The sequence below is a fragment of the Neomonachus schauinslandi genome, chromosome 4 (assembly GCF_002201575.2).
Source record: "Neomonachus schauinslandi chromosome 4, ASM220157v2, whole genome shotgun sequence".
Classification (NCBI taxonomy): Eukaryota; Metazoa; Chordata; class Mammalia; order Carnivora; family Phocidae; genus Neomonachus; species Neomonachus schauinslandi.
The window spans coordinates 90016942-90036269 of NC_058406.1; the positions used below are offsets into that span (position 1 = coordinate 90016942).

General features: G+C 39.0%; 2 protein-coding genes across 4 annotated transcripts in view; one reads left to right on the forward strand and one right to left on the reverse strand.

The window, feature by feature from the left end:
* STXBP3 (syntaxin binding protein 3) overlaps positions 1-7044 on the forward strand; it is a 52441-nt gene extending 45397 nt beyond the window's left edge. For all 3 annotated transcript variants that reach the window (XM_021690086.2, XM_021690087.2, XM_021690088.2), the window contains 4 exons: positions 404-496; positions 2194-2279; positions 5971-6119; positions 6898-7044. In XM_021690086.2, coding sequence (XP_021545761.1) covers positions 404-496; positions 2194-2279; positions 5971-6119; positions 6898-6992 — 423 coding nt within the window. In that variant the 3' untranslated portion in view covers positions 6993-7044. The remainder of the gene's footprint in view (positions 1-403; positions 497-2193; positions 2280-5970; positions 6120-6897) is intronic.
* A 7263-nt stretch (positions 7045-14307) lies between these two features.
* AKNAD1 (AKNA domain containing 1) overlaps positions 14308-19328 on the reverse strand; it is a 35461-nt gene continuing 30440 nt past the window's right edge. Inside the window, exons 12-14 of the mRNA XM_021690293.1 lie at positions 17450-17531; positions 15201-15330; positions 14308-14439 (exon numbers count right to left, since the gene is read on the reverse strand). Coding sequence (XP_021545968.1) covers positions 14308-14439; positions 15201-15330; positions 17450-17531 — 344 coding nt within the window. The remainder of the gene's footprint in view (positions 14440-15200; positions 15331-17449; positions 17532-19328) is intronic.

Below are 19328 nucleotides of genomic sequence, written 5' to 3' on the forward strand. Positions count from 1 at the left end.
CACAAAATATGGTGAATTTATGTGACCCCATCTATTCAGATTTTTTGAGTAAGCATTTCCACTCTTAGTTTTTTGTTTTGGGGTTTTTTTTTTAAGATTTTATTTATTTATTTGAGATAAAGAGGAAGCATGAGTGAGGGGACAGGGGAAGAGGGAGAAGCAGACTCCCCACTGAGCAGGGAGCCCAACATGGGGCTTGATCCTAGGACCCTGAGATCATGACCTGAGCCGAAAGTAGACACTTAACTGACTGAGCCACCCAGGTGCCCCCTCCACTCTTAGTTTTAAGTCAAATACAACATAGTATTTGCTGTAATTTAAATATTTTTTAAAGAAAATGTAATAAGAGAATCTTACTAAATAAAATTACAGGTTTTAAATTTTTTTCCTCTATTTGTATTAGTCTCAACAAAGCAAACCATTAAGAAAGGATAGGTCTACAGAAGAAACTTTTCAACTCTCTCGATGGACACCTTTTATCAAAGATATTTTGGAGGTAAAGTTCATTAAATTTTACTTAAACCCTAAGTGCCTTTCTGTAGAGTATTCTTTACTTTCTGTATGTTTATCTGTCAGTCTGAGCATATCTATTGGTCAGGAATGTATGCAGTACTGGGAGGGTTCACAAAAGAAGGCTGTATCAGGGGTCAAGGGCAGAAAGGAAATTTGAAGATTCTTTCCGTGTAGATCTCAAATAAACTTACACACTGACTGCCTCAAAATAAATGAAAGTAAGCATACATAACTGCCTTATGGGAAAAAAAAAACTTGTTTTAAATAACTATATGTAGCAGAAGTATAATTTATTTGAATGAAAGTTCAACAAAACAACATTTGCATATGACCACTGTTAGAAAGTGTTAGACTCCAGTGTTCTTGGAAAAGTATTTGTGTTATTAAATTGTAAATTGTAAACTATAGTTTGCTATTCTGTCCAACAGATGGTTTATGCCTTTAGTACTGTTTGCTTTTAGAAATTAATATTCAATTATGGGAAATTAGAAAATGAACTGTAAAAATTGTATTATGAGCAATAAAATCATGACATTGGTTTTTCAATTATAATAATATAGTTTCATTTATTCCAGTTTTCCTTTGACTTAAACCCTTTTCTGCTTTGCTTTGGGAGCTAAATGTGTGCAATTTATGACTATGATTTTCCTGTTTTGCTTGGCTAATTTTATGTCATTCACACATTCTTAATCATAGATGAAAAGTTTAAAGAATCTAGACTTTGTTTTCTACAACATAAGATTTTTTTCCCTACCCATAACAAGGATGTAGCTAAGTAGTCTTTCTTGGATAGTACTTTTAAAATAAGAATTGACTTCCTGAACCCTGTAACAACGATTTGCATATTAATTTTAAAAAAAGAAAATCCAGTTTTGGCCCAGTGGCATTCCACGGCCTTCAGGATTTCTCCTGAAACTTGATTTTTTTGCTTCTTACAGTTTTAATGAAATATTCTTGGACTACTACTACTAAGTACCTTGTGCTCATTCCTTAGGCCCACTTATTAATAATACCTTTTATACTACTGTGCTGTACAGCAGTGGTCTCCAAACTGTTTTAATCATGCATACTTAACCATAAAAATTGTGAACGTGAGCTTGTAGTATATGATTATTTACAAACTGTGTATTACTGTACTGGTGAAGCATAATCTTTATATGTAGCACATGCTGTACACATAAGTATATCATAAAATGTAACCCTAAAATAGAAAATTTTTTTAAACAAAAAGGAAAACTTCTCTCATCCCATTGGATTGTTTTGATTACCCCTAGGTCAGGGATGCACATCCTATTTTAGAGCCACTGCAATGAAGGGCAAGGTGAACTCTCCAATAGCCTAAGAGGTATGTCAGGACTAGGATGGGTATTTAGAAACCCTGAGCACTCTAGAGATTAAGGTCTCTGCAGTCCTTAAACCAATATGGAGATGCTCCAAATGAAGAAATGTAGACATTCAGTAAATATTGGTTTAATAAGAAAGTAAAGGATTGCATTAATTTTTGAAGCAAGTGAAGTTTTATAAGTTTCAGAGAGAGGGCTAACCTTATTTTATTAAATATTTACATATCTTAGGCTCCTTAATTGTAAACACAAGTTTTGAGTCTTATGCAAAATATACAAATTTTTAAAATCCTAGAATGTACATTTTTTTAATGGTGTCAATTCTTTTCTTCCCTAGGATGCCATTGATAATAGATTAGATTCAAAAGAATGGCCATATTGTTCCCAGTATCCAGCAGTATGGAATGGCTCAGGAGCTGTAAGGTAAAACCTATCAATTGAAATTGTCAGTATGATATTGCAGACTAATAATTGAAATGGTACAGAAGGAACTCTCTTATACTGGCAACTCTCCTGGAGGCATAGTCACTTAAAAGGCAGTGTTTCTTTAACTGCAACCTATTTTAAATGAGTCCAAGTAAGCAGTATGAAAATGTACTTTATCATAAAAAAATGAGTGCCCTACCTTATGCAGGGGTGTCAACTCCCAGTCCCTCCCTACTTTGCACAATACCAAGGCTTCATTAAACGGGTAAACACCCAAGTCTTGTTTGCTAAGATTAGACTAACTCTCCACAAGGCAGACCAAGCCTCAACTCAGTTTACCACTCTAGTTTTTAGCTTCCTCTTTATTGCTAGCCTTTGGAGATTTCTCTTATTTGTTTACTTTCACTGTGCTTTTAAAAAGAAGTTCACTCTTAAAAATGAAACAAGATGAAACCAGAGAGGGAGACAAACCATAAGAGACTCTTAAGCATAGGAAACAAATGGAGGGTTGCTGGAGGGGACAGGGGTGGAAGGTTGGGGTAACTGGATGATGGACATTGGGGAGGGTATGTGTTGTAATGAGCACTGGGTATTATGTAAGACTGATGAATCACAGACCTATACCCCGAAACAAATAATACATTATATGTTAATTAATTGAATTTAAATTTTAAAAAATTTTTAAATAAATAAAGAGTGAAAAAAAGTTCACTCTTATTTTAACCAAAGCTTCTAGGTGCTTTCTAGAGTGAGATTTTCAGAATCTAGGGCTTTAATTATTATTTTTATATCTATCAGAATGTAAAACACTAGCACATCTTATACATGTATGTGAAACAAATTAAATATAATCCCATTGTCCTAAAATTGCTATTCAGAAATTTAAAAATTGTTAGTCACATAATTGTTTAAGCAGTGTTATCTCCCTTTTTTTGTTCTTACTCTATTTCTCTTCTGTTTTTCTTTTGAAAAAAAATTTTTTTTAAGATTTATTTATTTTAGAGAAAGAGAGTGTGTGTGTGCAAGAGTGGGGATAGAGGCAGAGGGAAAGAATCTCAAGCAGACTCTCCACTGAGCACAGAGCTGACACAGGGCTTGATCTCGTAACCCTGAGATCATGACCTGAGCCGAAATCGAGTTGGATACTCAACCATCTGGGCCACCTAGGTGCCCCCTTGAAATAGTTTTTAAACCAAAATTGCACTTTTAGAATCTCCTTGATTTGTTTTATATGGGAATCATGAGTGTATCTTATTCCTGTTTCATCTTTCAAAACCAGTTACTGATTCTCTTTACTTTCTTCCTATTGTTTACTCCCTCATCATTTCTTAAGATGGCAAATGGAAATTATCTAGACAAGAACATTATTAAAAGTTTACCATGGGATCCTACATTTCAGGGTCTTAGAGGTCCTCTAGAAAGAACATGGTTTCCAAAATGGGTAACAAGGTGATTTGGGGGGGGGATATTTATTTTTACCTGAAAAAGGGAGAAATTAAACTTTATTAATAGACACCAGTATACATATCTAATTTATAAACTAATATATATTTTTAATAGAAGTACATAAATTTTTATTTTGAAATATTTACTTTTCACGTAAAAGCTCAAAATTTTTTACCAGTGGAGTGTGAGATCAAAAAAAGTGATTCCTATGATCTTGAGCAGTGCTACCGCATAGAACTTTCTTTCAGTAATGGAAGTGTCATGTATCTGCCCTCTCCAATATGAGTCAGTAGCCACGTGGAGCTGTTGAGCACTTGATATGTGGCTAGTGTGACTGCGTTTTTAATTTTAATTAATTTAAATTTAAATAGCCTCATGTAGCTAGTGGCTGCTGTATTAGACAATGCTGATCTAGAGCATCTGGGGGAGGAAATGATAGAAACATTAGCTATTATTTATTGAGTGCTTCCTTGGTACCAGATTCCATGCTTCGTGTATCCTCTGCATTATTTCATTTAATCCTGAAAACAACCCTTGACTATTAGAGAGAGGTTCAGTAACTTGCCGAAAGTCTTACTGAATTAGAAAGAAGCAGAATCAGAGTTGTAACCAGGTCTTTTTTTGAGGTGTAATTGACTTAACAGCACTGTATATGTTTAAGATCTACAACTTGGTGTTTTGATACATGTACATTGTAAAATGATCACCACAAGCTAATTAATATATTCATCACCTCCACAAACTTACCATTTTCTTTCTTTTGTGTGTGTGTGTGTGTGTGTGGTGAGAAGGCTTAATTTAATAATTTAAGATCTACTCTTTTAGCAGATTTCAAGCATACAATATAATTTTTGGTAACTGTAGTCACCATGCAGTACGTTAGATCTCCAGAATTAATTCATCTTGTATAACTGAAACTTTGTGTCCTTTGACCAACACTACCTCATTTCCCCTCCCCGCCCAGCCCCTGGCAACCAACATTCTATTCTCTGCCTTATGAATTTGACTGTTTCAGATGCCACATAGAAGTAAGATCATGCAGTGTTTGTCTTTCTGAGTCCAATGTAATTTCACTTAGCATAATGTCCTTCAGGTTCATCCATGTTGTTGCACTTAGCAGAATTTCCTTCTTTTTTAAATTTTTATTTAATTTTTATTTTTTTAAAAGATTTTATTTATTTATTTGAGAGAGCGTGCAAGCACAGGGGAGGGGGAGGGGTAGAGGGAGAGGGGATGGCAGATGGAAATTATCTAGACAAGAACATTATTCTGAAAGCAGATTCCCCACTGAGCAGGGAGCCCACCTCAGGGCTCAGTTCCAGGGCCCTGAGATCATGACCTGAGCCGTAAGCAGACGCTAAACTGACTGAGCCACCCAGGCACCCCTTTCCTTCTTTTTTTTTAAAGGCTGAATAATATTCCACTGCATATATACACTACATTTTCTTTATCCATCTCTCCACCAATGGCCATTTAAGTGTTGTCCGTGTTTTGGCTATTGTGAGTAATGCTGCAGTGAACACAGGAATGCACATATGTCTTCAGTACCTCCTACCGTCCTACCTCAGTGAGTTTCAGCATGGGATGTCCTGGTACCACATCAGCTCCAAATCCGGTGCTTCCCTCCCTGTACCTATAAAATAGAGCTGACACTCTTTTATTTCATATGAAGAAATAACATACTTGAGAAGTCTATGACTTTCTGAAGTTAAAAAAATGGGAGTGACACTGAAACGAGGGTTTTAAAGACTTCAGAAAGTCATAGACTTTTGGGGCACCTGCGTGCCTCCGTTAAGCGTCTGACTCTTGGTTTTGGCTCAGGTCATGATCTCAGGGTCCTGGGATCAAGCCCCATGTCGGGCTCTGTGCTCAGCATGGAGTCTGCTTGAGTTTCTTTCTCCCCCTTCCTCTACTCCTCCCCCTTACACACTGTCTCTCTAAAATAAATAAATCTTTAAAAAAATGGTAAGTCACAGACTTTTCAGGTATATAGAGTAAAAGTGCTGAACTAGGTTATGAGTGATTTGTCCAAACTCCCTATTAGATCAAAATTAAACTTGAAGTGGGGCTGTCCTACCTAACCTGTCTTGGTTCTCCAGTCATACCATAGTTAAGTCCTTTCCATAACATCAGGGTAATTGGTGCCAGATTTGAGTTTGCTTGAGTTAGGCTTTTTAAAAACTCTACAAGCACTATGGCTTTGGAAAAGCTTTTAACATGTTTGTGTATGTTTATTTTTTAGTGCTCGCCAGAAACCCAGAACTAATTACTTAGAGGACCGAAAAAATGGGTCAAAGCTGATTGTTTTTGTAATCGGAGGAATTACATACTCTGAAATGCGTTGTGCTTATGAAGTTTCTCAGGCACATAAATCCTGTGAAGTTATTATTGGTAAGACATGTTTTCCTCTTTTCAGTTTTTTTTAAGCAAACTAAATGCAAAACTTTATGTTGAAAGTTACATGTAGGTCTAAATTGTTGAGTGCAAAAAAACTTACTAATCATAGTGTGTTTTATCTGATGTACTAGAGTTTTTTCCTGGTTGACTTTTTTGATAATTTGATTTTTAAAGATTCTGATTTTGAGGGAATAAGCTTCAAAATATTTTATTATTTAGATATTATTAAAAATGTCCTTTAAAATATTATATTCCGGACTTGCCCTTATTATTAAATAATTTTTGAGACATAAATACATTTCTACTACAGAAGTACTTTGAATGTTTTTGTGGATGTGAACCTGACATTGGCAAGTCCTATATGGAATTTAGTTTTAAGAACTTCAGTCAAAGCCACTGATATGGAAACTCTCCTCCTCTATGGAATGCAACATTTGTACACCAGCTGTAAATCTGCAGCACAGCTTAATGATCCTGTGACTGAGCAGTGATTCTTCTGTTCTGCCACAGGGATAGTAGCGTCCAGTTTTGATCGTCAGCGTATCAATGTATTGCACAGAGTAGACAAAGTACTAGCAGTGGTTTACTGAGCGTGCTGTGCAATGAAGAGGAGGGCCTGAAATACTGTGGTATAGGCAGATGCCAGGAATGTGTCCTGTAGAAATTTTGTTAAATTGCCCCAAGCTGTGGCACTTTGCAAATTTGAGGGACAGAGCAATATACTTAGCCAATTAAGTTCTGGCCTCTGAAATTTTATCTTTTCTCCTACCAGGTTCTACGCATATTTTAACACCCAGAAAGCTTTTGGATGATATAAAGATGCTAAATAAACCCAAGGATAAAGTCTCCTTTATTAAGGATGAATAATGATTTTTTTTTTTTTTTTGGAGATTCTTATTAACATGTTCAACTAAAATAAGACAAGATTGCTATCATGTAATTTAAACAATGTAAATATTTTATGGAATAATGATTTTTCAAATCTATTTCTTAAGGGACTTCATGGTTACATATCATTGGGTTTGCCATTTTTAATAATTTAAATGGTGTTGCTGCTTTGTAGATGATGAGCAGAAATGTTAAAATGCTTTCTAAAAGGAAATTTTTCACCTTTGGAACTGAATATATTAGAATTGTGGGTAATTCTTCACAACTACCTATGTACATACTAATTACTTATCAGATACTTATCTGTCTTACACTCAAGTATAGTTTTTTGGGAAAGAACTGATTTTAAATGAAAAGGCTGTAAAAGTAAAAACTGTGTATGTCATGATTTTCTCTAAGTGGAGTTTTTTAGTTGAAATTCATAATTTCTTTTATGTGTAAAATCATTGTCATTAATAGAAATAGAATAATTTCACAGGGTATACTGTCTTCCCAGATACTTCTAAAGAACAGTTTTATATAATTTCAAAATCATGTATGTTTAAAGTAGAAAACCAAAAATAAGTGTGAATATTCTAAGAGAAAATAAATGTATAGTTACAAAAGTTAATTTTTGGGGGGCAGGGGAGGAAGGGGAAGTTGGGAAGTTTAAAAGTTCTAAATCAGAGAGTTACAAAAAAGAAAAAGAATGCACCATAATCTTCCCACCAAGATAGCCCCTGTTGACTTTTTATAAAAACAATGTAATATTTGTATAAGGTTGGATAATAAAAGGATATGTCTGCACATGCGTTACACAAAGGGAATGTGTTCGTTTCAAATCTCTCCTTTTACCTGGCCTCATAGTGGCCTCATAATCTTATATATTACTCATCTTCAGAGTTTTGCTCATATATAATGCTGCATTGTTTGGGTACATACTTTTGCAAACACACACAAATACTTCTATAATATCTTCTAGCAATGGCATAGCTGGTCAGAGTATTTGTGCATTTAAATATAGTTGACTTTTGAACAACATGGGTTTAGCGGACCCCTGCCCCCCAGCCCCAACCATGCAGTTGAAAATCTGTTGAGAAACTGTTTACTCCTCAAAAACTTTACTAATAACGTACTGTTGACCAGAAGCCTTACTGAAAACATAAAGTCGGTTAACACAAATTTTGTGTTGTATGTATTATTTATTATATTCTTACAATAAAGTGGGAGAAAAAATGTTAAGAAAATACATTTACAGTATTGTACTATATTTGTCCAAAAAATCTGTGTAAGTGGACCTGTGCAGTTCAAACCCGTGTTGTCCAAGAGTCAACATGTTGATAGATACCACCATTTTAAATTTTTATGTAGATAAACCCATCACTTTTCCTTTTTGGTTTCTGAATTATATGTTGTACTTAGAAATAACCTTTTACAACCAAAACGATAAATTCATTGTTTCTTCTAGAACATTTCAATAGGTTCATTTTATTTTTACAGGTAATTCATCCATCTGGAATTGACTTTAGTGTGACAGTGTGTGCCAGGTATTGTCTCTTAGCACTTGGCATTATGTCCCATGCCTCCCCATCTCATACCACAGGGGATGAAAGGCTAAAAATGAAGTTTTGCAGACTCAAAGATAAGCAGGGTTCAGAACTGGTTAGGTTCTGCCGGTGATTGGCGTTTGGTCAAGATTTGGAAGGTAGAGACCATCTGCCATGCTGTACTAGTGGACAAGCAAGCTCCGGCCACCTGAAGTTGTTTGTAGCAACTAGACGCCGTGTCTCAGTGTCTGTCACCTGCTGCATGGGCTTGAGGCAGTGCTGGTGGCTGCAACGGTGCTGACTTCCTGTGCCCTGCGCCCCAGAAGATGATACAGCCCGAGTCTGAAAGCTGTGTTGGCCCCCAGTTTCTGCCCCTTCAGCTTTTTCTCTGAGTTTTTAAAAAAGATAGGGGCGCCTGGGTGGCTCAGTTGGTTGGGCGACTGCCTTCGGCTCAGGTCATGATCCTGGAGTCCCGGGATCGAGTCCCACATCGGGCTCCCTGCTCAGCAGGGGGTCTGCTGTCCTCTGACCCTCCCCCCTCTCATGTACTCTCTCTCTCTCTCTCTCTCTCTCATTCTCGCTCTCTCAAATAAATAAATAAATCTTTAAAAAAAAAGAAAAAAGATAGTATTTATTTATTTATTTGAAAGAGACCGAGAACAAGCAGGGGGAGGGGCAGAGGGAGAAGCAGACTCCCCGCTGAGCGCAGAACCCAACACCGGGCTCAATCTCAAGACCCCGGAGATCATGACCTGAGCCAAAGTCAGATGTTTAACCAAGCGAGCCACCCAGGCACCCCTTTTTCTCTGATTTTTAAGGACCTGTGTTCATTTCTGTTCTTTGAAATACCTGCGGATTTTCTTTTCCTACAGTGAACCCTGACTGATACAGTATTTAACAGGGATCCAGCTTTCTTCCTAAACAGCCAGATATTGTACAGATTTCATTGGGTAATCCCTCTTTCCCCGTCTAGTCTGAAATACTACCTTTATCATAGACTAAATTTATATTTGTATTTTGGTCTATTTCTGAATTCTCTTTTATGACCTATAGTTCATATGTCTTTTTCCCTATTTTAATTCATGCTATATTTTATTTTAAAAAATTTTTAGGGGTGCCTGGGTGGCTAGTTGGTTAAGTGTCTCATCAGCCTTTGGCTCAGGTCATGATCCCAGGGTCCTGGGATTGAGCCCCGGCTTGGGCTCCCTGCTCAGCGGGGAGCCTGCTTCTCCCTCTCCCTCTCCCTGACGCGCCCCACTGCTTGTGCTCTCTTTTTTTCCTCTCTCTCTGTCAAATAAATAAATAAAATATTTTTTTAAAAAAAGTCTAAAAAATAATTTTAAGCTCCATGCCACACATGGGGCTTGCACTCATGACCTCAAGATCAAGAGTGGCATGCTTCACCAACTGAGTCAGCCAGACACCCCTAATTCATGCTATATTTTAATGTGTGACAGATATAATCTCCACTCACACCTAAATCACTTATTTTTCAGAGATTTTCTAACTATTACATTTTTCTAAATGAACTTTAGTATCATTTTGTTAATACCAAAACTTATTTTGGTATTTTCATTAGGTTTGCAATACATTTATAGGTTAATTTAAGAGGCATTGACACCTCGGGGCTCCTAGGTGGCTCAGTCGGTTAAGCATCTGCCTTCGGCTCAGGTCATGATCCCAGGGTCCTGGGATCGAGTCCCATATTGGGCTCCCTGCTCAGCGGGGAGTCTGCTTCTCCCTCTGCGCCTCACCCTGCTCACTTTCTCTCTCAAATAAATAGATAAAATCTCTAAAAAAATTGACAGCTCTATAATATTGAAACTTGAAATTCAGGAATATAGAATGTCTTTTTATTTACCTAAATCTTTATGACCTTCAAAACCTTTATTTTCTTCATATAGGTACTGCAGTTGCCATATCTGTCTTCTGTGGTTCCATATGAATTGGATCTTTTTACCTTATTTTCAAACATCTTTTATATAGGAATGTTATTTTTTGATATATTAATTTCATAACTTGCTAGTTTACTAGGTAGTGATAACAAAATAATAATATGCAGGTGCTTACTTAGAGCTTTATATGTGCCAGGCAGTGTTTCAAAGTGCTTATATTACCTCATTTAATCTTCTTACTTAATCCTGTGAGGATAGGCACTATTATCATCATCGTCTTCATTTGAAAGCCGAGAAAACTAGGGCACGAAAAGGTTATGTAATTTAACCTGGGTGTGCGTGTGGAGACGAAAGGCTTGTCTCTCTTCATGCATCGAACATGGGAACAGTTCATTGCCAGTGAAAGGGTTGGTTTTTGGTGTCTGCGTTTTATCTGAGGCCCTTGTATACCTTGGTTACTGTCTGTCCAGAGTTAGTATGTATGTGGAACAGAGATTTACACTGATCCAGTGCCCTGTGACAGGTGGAACCAAGAGTGGTGGCAGCACACACTGGCCCATTCAGTCACTTAACACCTCACTGATGACTTTGTCCTATCACAGTGATGTGAGATCCTTTGAGGCCTCCACCCTACATATACTTTAGGCTTAGAATTAGATCGTGCTTCCTAAATCTCTTGCTGAATTTGAAGACATAAGTTGTCATCTCACATAAATTCCTGGTATAAACTGATTCCACCTCCAGAATTAGCAATTACGGATTCTGATAAGACCCCGAAAAAGATATTTTGCTGTTAGAACTAACTGAAACCATTTATTCGCTATCTCGGAAGCCCACGCTTGCTTCCTGTTGAAATGCGCTTGGTTTATAAAGTATAGTGGATTCACATTGTTCAGCCATATTCACAAAAAAATAAGAATATCAGCCGTTCACAAAGATACAAAAATTCTTGGATTTGAGCCACAAAGGTCCAGATCCTGACAGTTTATTTTGTAAGATGTGATGCCCCCATAACTCAGGTATTTGTAACCCTTTGTGAATTGTCAGGTTGCAGGCAGTTTTCTTTTAAAAATCAAAGGAGCAACAAAGTCTTCATCCCACAGTAAAATTTCTACTACCAAAACAACATTTTGAGTATTAAAAATAAACATATTCAAATTTAGTATGAATTAGGTCTATTTTAAATCCTTAACCGTAAGATTACAGTTGAAAGGAGTGATTAAAAGATGAGTTTTCATTTGTATAATCGAATAAAGTGGATGGCTAGGACTTTTTTTTTTTTTTTAAGAGTTAAAAGCATTGCCCCTCATCCTGCTTCTTGCTCCTGGCAGCCTCAAGCCACCGGAGCACCACTACCTGTTGGAAGTACACAGAACGAGGCCTCTGGACGGTGGATGCTGCCATCCCCCTGCTCTCAGCAATGGTGAGCCCCTTGACTCAGCATTAGAAATACAATTACTTTTCGCTAATGAACTTGTTTTTCTGGTCTGTTACTGCAGCAGAATTAGAAGAGAGATCTGTCAAAATTTACACAAAGAAGGGAGGAGACAGCCAAGGCTACAGGATCAGTAAACATAAAGTTATTTTGTAAATCAGAGCCTAGCACTTTTCCAGAAATTCTTAAGGACATTGCCCTGTTTCTGTGTCTTGGATTAAGCACGTTGCAGTGATGGTTCATAATAATCCTCAATCATTAAGGAAATGTAAAATTACATTTAGGATATAGTTTAATAAAGCAGAGATGAGCCATATTTTTAAATAAATGATTATAATAGTTAATGTTTCTCTAAAGGTTAGTTGAGGGTTTAGGAACATTCATTTATGGTGGTCCTTTCTAACCTGGGTTCCGTGGGTTTGCTTTAGGTGTCCATGAACTTTTAAAAATTGTGTGTGTTCTTATATCCCTTTTCCCTGCAAGAGGGGACCATGGGGGAGGGAGACTCCATAGCTTTCTTCAGTTTCTCAAAGACGGTTGAACCCAGAAAAGATTAAGAACTAATGAATCATACGAGAACCCTTCAAGCCAGGGAAGTGTAATTTTAAACTTGGGGACAGGATAGTGATGCTTGGCACACAAAGCAGGTTATCAACTTGTGATTAAATTTAGGTAAGTGATGAATCTAGAAGCCTCTTAGCATATACACAGTTAAAGCTCCCTTTTTTTTCCTCTTAAAATGCTACTACCACGGACGCCTGGGTGGTTCAGTTGGTTAAGCGTCTGCCTTTGGCTCAGGTTGTGATCCCAGAATCCTGGGATCGAGCCCCACATCCGGCTCCCTGCTCAGCGGGAAGCCTGCTTCTCCCTCTCCTACTCCCCCTGCTTGTGTTCCCTCTCTCGCAATGTCTATCAAATAAATAAAATCTTAAAAAAAAAAAAATGCTACTACCAGTCTTCACTCTCTACCTTATGGTGCCAAGACTTAAAGTACCAAGTACCTTCAGCCACAAAGTCAGAGACATCTTCAGCCTGGCCTCTGCTTTATCTCTTCTAAGGCACCCTAAACCAATTTCCAAGCCCCAAAGTTAAAAATAGCCCATTCTCCAGCCAGCTAGACAAATAGCAGCTGCCTTGGCCACAAAAATCTTCAAAGTGGGAATGGATTCAACTCTCTTTACCACTGAGCAAAGCTCTGGGGATTGGGAAACCATTTGTTGACTGTTTCGAGTAAATAGACACCTCAGGAAGCAGGGAAAGAGCCAATCATGTGCTGCTCTGTCATTAAAGAGGTTATAAAGCAGTCTTAAAGAAGCAAATCAAAATCTTGTTCTGACATTCTACATGAAATGCTATACATTTAGTTAATCCCCAGTACATAGTTTTAGGAATTGTCTTCACTTTGTCCCAAATTCATTAATCTAGGACTAACATTTTTGCATCTGACTTCAAGAGATCTTCATGTAATTTATATTATAAACATATTGTAAGAATTTCATACCATACAGAAAGTAAAAGTAAAGATTCTTCCTTCCCTGAATGATGCCCAGTTTCCATTTCCTGGAGGTCCACTGAATATTTTTGTGTATCGTTCCAGAAAATACATATGCCCTTTGAAAAACATACACAAATGAGGTCACACTACATATATTATTAGTTGTCTTGCTTTTTTTCACTATCTTGCAAGATTATCCACCTCATTTTTTTCCAGTGGTGCAGAGCACTAACTGTATGCCTGTCGTTACTTATGAATCCCCACAGAGTATTAGATCGTTCCACTTGGGGGCTCTTTCCCTCAGTGCTCCAGTGGCCACCCATGTGTAATACGATGGCCTATTGTGTGAGTCACCTATGAAGTAATTGCTAAGAGTGGGGTTTCTGCTCAGAAGGCAAGTGCTTTTACATTTGTAGGATTTGATACCAAGTTGCCTTCCCACCAGGTTACACCAATTTACACTTCCATCCCCAGGGTACAAGAGCACCTGTCACCCCCAGCCTCGCTGACACTGGCTTTTCTAAACTTTAGTTTTTGCCATACTTATAGGCAAAGGTATAGTTTGGTTCTATCCTTTTTTTTTTTTTTAAGTAATCTCTACACCCAAGGTGGGGCTCGAACTCTTGACCCTGAGGCTGAGGTCAAGAGTCTCATGCTCTTCCCATGGAGTCAGCCAGGCACTCCTAGTTTATTGCTTTGATTTCTTTTATTATGAGTTAGGAATAACAGATTTATTTTAAAATAAATACTTGTTGATTTCAATTTTAAGAATCGGGGTCCATTGTTTTTTCCTTTTAAGCACTTGGTGCCCCCCCATTTCTTACAGTTTTGCTATTTTCTCTAGAAAGTCACCTTCCTAAATGGTATAAGATACTTTTGGGGGGAAGATGAGTTTTCTTTGCATTTCTCTTTTTTTTTAAGTCCTCAGTTGCCTTGGGTCGAACTAGTATTTCAGTTGATTCCTCCATCTCTGTACTTTGGCAAGATTTTCTGCAATAGTTCTAATCATTCGATCAGTAGTGTCTTTCAAAATGGTTGCTGTCCTCAGGGCATGATCCAAAGACGAGTTTAAAATCTACAGAGGAAAAGTCCACACATTTTGTTTAAAGTTACTGTTTCTGTTAATTGGGTTATCTCATTATTAAACATTGCAAGGTGGAATTTTTGGAGTATTCTTTTCCCACCCAGTCTATTCCTGTTTTTGACAGTTGGTTTCCTAGGAAACCAGTCTGAGATGGAATATATTTTTTAGGGAAAGGGACAGAAAAAAAAAAGACCCAACACATGACCGATGAGTGTGAATCAGAGGGTGAGATCAGCAACCTGCCAGGCTGTTGCCCTGCCACAGAGGAAGAGATCTGTGAGAAAGAAGGCAAGCTCTTTGGGGGTCGTCGAAGGGGACGGAGGAGTCATAACCCCTGAGAGGGCACCCAGGGGGATTAGTGCTTGCGTTGGAAGCATTTGAAAGTGGCCTGGGATTTGACTGGATAATTGGGAACCAGGCAGTTCTAACCCCAGTGTCACTGGAACAGACTTGGGAGCGGCTGGAAACAGTCTCTGCTGCCTTCACTCCTGGCCCAAGGGATCCTGTAGCCAAGGCACCACCCACAAAACACTTTCTCCAGGAAATTTCCCTTGGAACCAATTTAGGAATAATACAAACCATGTGACTGCTCAGGCTGTGTGTCTGTGTTAGTGCTGAGCACAAATTGTGTTTAGCGGAGCATTTTCTGGTGCCCCCATACTGTGATAATTTAAAAGGTTTTGTGGTCAAGACCATACTTACAAGCTGCAAGGATTCTAGAATGTTTTTGTTTTTCTTTTCTAAGTCCTCACCTCAGATTCTGTTTCTTCAATACTGCCAAAGTTGCTTAAGGATTTGCTTCCAGAAATCCTGCAGGAGTGGAAATGGGGTGAGGTTGTAGCAAGGTCTGAATGGTAGGTCATGAAAACCTTAAGATTTTTTCTGGAGGGCAAAAGCATATTTGTATAAAACTGTCCTCTCCCCTCGAGCTCGTGGTGGTTCAGTAATGGCTCTGTGTGTGTGTGTGTGTGTGTGTTGGGGGTGAGGAGTTTGTGCTCTCTCTGCCTTTCGCCTATAGTCCTTTTGTGGCTGACCACAGAAATAGTTTGTTCCACAACCATGAAGGGTGTTTTCTCCCAGAATCTGTCTCTTCTTCCATTGCCACAGAAAGAGGCAAAACTCTGATTTTTATTAGGTTTTCATTCTTTTCGGGCCAACCTTCTACCCTGCATATTTATAAAACAAATGCACACAAATCTGCCAATTGCAGGCACTTTGAGTTGAGTTCATTCTAGCACCAGTGAGCTTACAAAGTAAGGAGGCAGCAGCAGTAGAAAGATAAAAGCAGCACCTCTTTAAGCAGGCTCCCCTTGCCTACTACACTATAAGTATGACTCTGTCTCTTGATGGTCTGGGTGAATAAGGGGGGCCAGTGTCACCACGTACGGTTGTTGTAGTTGCGCACTGCATAGCTCTGGGAGGTTTCGTTCACAGTGTATGCGAAGGGCACTGCATGGTGCTATGCTTTGCACAACAATGAGTAGTGGCCTTAAGAGATGCCACAAGACATTGCCTGTTGACAGGTGGGCCATGAAGCCATCCTCACGTCCCCCTGGCTTGAGATTCCTTCTGTTAAGCATTACTTCGTTGGTACATAGGACACTTGTAGCAGTCATCTCCAGAAAGTCTGGCTTCAAATGCTTGTGACCCAAAGCCTCCCTTCATCCTCCCCCCCCACCCCCACCACCATATTTACATGAGTTGGTTCCACAGGTTAGTTTAACACATTGGATCTATCGTCCAGTTGAGAGCATCAGAGAACATGAGCATAAGGAGCCCCTAGCGAATGAAAAACTCCAGGCAGAGCAGGGCAGTGTGGTGCAGTGGAAAGGGCGTGGGCTTCAGAGTCCTCTGTCTCCCTACCTCCAATCGGTCACCATGATCAACAATAATAGCCATCACTTGCTGAATGCCAGGTACCTTTCCAAGTGCTTTATATGTATTGACCCAATCCTCAATGAGTTTGGCACTATTATGATTCCCGTTTGGGGAATAATGGGGAAATAATGGTGGGGAAAGGGAGGCACAGAGAGGTCAGGCAACCAGCTCAAGGACACAGAACCAAGATGCAAACCCAAGACCTCGCCAGAGGCCACATTCTTAAACACTGCACTGCATTATCGTAGGAGCTAGTGAGTTCAGACTGAGTGAGTGAGTGCAGAGCCTGAACTATTAACCACTCTGCTACACTATTGATTCTGCCTCCTAGAGAGCTCTTGAATACTAGACCTCTCTCTTTCCTTCTCTACCACCCTTGGCCAAGCTACCATCATTTCACCTGGAATATTGCACCAGCCTCTTACTTGGCCTTTGTGCTCCAATCCTTTACTCCTCTACTCCATTCCCACTCCTTTGGTAGTTAGAATGATCTTTTAAAACACTAGGAAACTTTACAAACACCTTCATTGGCTTATTATACTCAAGAGTCTGAAATCCTTCCTATAGCCGACAAGCCCTTGCATGGTCTGGCCCTACCCATCCCACCAGCTTCCCCTCACCAGCCCCATCATGGCCCACAGCCATGCGTACTACACTGATCCAGAACTTGCCAAGGGGCCTTCCCATTCCAGCAAGCTCTCTTAGACTGGAATGTCTTCACTCTTACCTCTACATCCCCTTGCTAGTTGATTCACACTTATCCTTTGGTGTTCAGCTTCCCTGAACCTCCAAATTAAGTAATGGCACTCAGTACACCCCCTTTTTGGCACTTACAAAGACTGGCTCTTCTACCAAAAAAGTAACTTCCATGAGGGCAGGGACAGTAGTTTAATTTTTCACTGTGTCCTCAGAACCCGGCACAAGAGGCTGCTATTAACACTCAAATACTTGTTGAAGAATAAATGAATGTTTGAAGTACCAGCCATACTTTGGTTTGAATCTTGGCTTTACTACTTATGATCTAGGTGATCTTGGGCCAGTAATTTCATGCACTAAGCACATTGTATGTACCCAACTGATTGGTAGTCATTTTTGTTGTTACTAATAATAAAATAATACTTACTTTCCTGGTATGGGCCCATGTTCATCATGAGAGGATTTTGGATTCGATGTCTGGGAACAGATCCATTCTGGTTTTGAACAAGCTGAAAAATGTTAGCTATGATTAAATTCAGAGCATTACAAATGATCCCCAAATGGTGGATATATGGGTATCATTTCCCGAACTTTTCTATATGAAGGAAATATTTCATGAAATTTTAAGAAGTAAGAAAATTAGGGAACATAGAAAACAAAGAACTTTCTATCAAGTATTCTGAATTCAGGAAAAGAAATTCAACTTATTTATTTTAAGAAATTCAACTTTTAAAGGGAGTTTTATCAGTAGCCACAAGACCAGGAGTCTAGGTTTAGGTTCGCTGGGTGCTAGCTGTGTGACATCTGAGCATGCTGTCCAACTTCTGTGGACTCAACTACTTCATCTGACAAGTGGAGGTATAGATAATCCCTTTGACGGGGATTGAAGTCTTCTCCAAACCCATGAGCAAGGTTTCTAGGAGTCAGAAACTAAATTACATGACTAAGACAATTCCAGAAAATAGAGACTAAACAGAAAAGAAGATAAACATAGGAAAGACACCACAGAAGACAAGAAGAAAGCCAGGGAAAGGAAGAGAGGAGAGTCGATGGCCAATAAATATGCCTTCTCTGTTGCTGGTTGTCCTTCCCTGGTCTCCTGTCTTATTCACCAATCTCTCGTAACTAGGCTTCATTCCCCCTCAGGAGGGTCCCATTTGACAAGGGAACTGGAAGACATTGTCCCTCAGACATGGAAGGCAGAGCAGAAGCCAGGAAGTCCAAATTAGTCATGTTGACCACCCGAACTTAAGTCGTGATGAGCAGAGGTACTAAAGAGTTCAGTCCTAATCTTTTGCTAGTCTCCAAATATAAGTCTGGATTTTATTTGAAACATAGAAGCTCAGAGTTGGGAAGGATCATAGGGTCATCTTGTCCAGTTCTAGTCTGGTCTACAGGTTTGCAACATCCTGACAAAGTACATTGTCTCCGGATGGGATCTGTAGAGACATCTCTACAGATGGGGCTCAGGACCTCCCACAACAACCCACTGCATTCCAATTTCTGGAAGGTTCTTTTCAACACTGAGCAATGCCTCCTTATGACTTCTACCTTCTTGGCCACTATATATTTACTAATGCAGCTCAAAGTCACACTTCAGATGACTCAGTTGATCCCTCATTCCCTCATATATTGGAATGACAAGTCTCACGGACTGTAGACCCAAAGGCCAAAGAGATAGTAAAGAAATCTGCTCTGTTGCTTCTGCAGAGTTTTAGTGGCTGTCATCTCGAGAGAATACATGCACGTGAAGGATTTGGCAGCTGAGGGGGGGGGGTGCATAGGGGACGCACAGCTGAGTTCAATCTGGGAAATGGCATTCCTTCATCTTGGAAATTGGCAATTGTGAAAGATAAACAGTCTCCCTGATGCCCTGTCCACAGATAAGTGCCGGAGGTATGAACTTTCCCACAAGGAGAGGATGTCAGAGAACCAGATATGGCTGTGGGTCAGAAGCAAAGCACAGAGTATTTCCTTCCCTCCCTTTTGTTCCCTCAGCACACTCTGACTTTGTTAATTCTAGCACCGCATTTTGCCACGAACGTCCCTTATTTGGATACGAGTTCCTTTCAATAAATGGTGAACTCCTTGGGGAGGGAGGAGCCTTGTCTTATTCATCTTTATAAATAAATGTTTGTGGGCTTTTAATTTTTTCCAAAGACAGCAAAATTTTGCATTGAAATTAGCATGTTTAAGGAGTATAAAAATAGTCTGTTTCTTTACATGCCGACTTTTAGTAGGGACATATTTAAAGCTTTCACCACTCCTGAATGATAGCAATACTAGTGGTGACTCTTCAGTTGGTC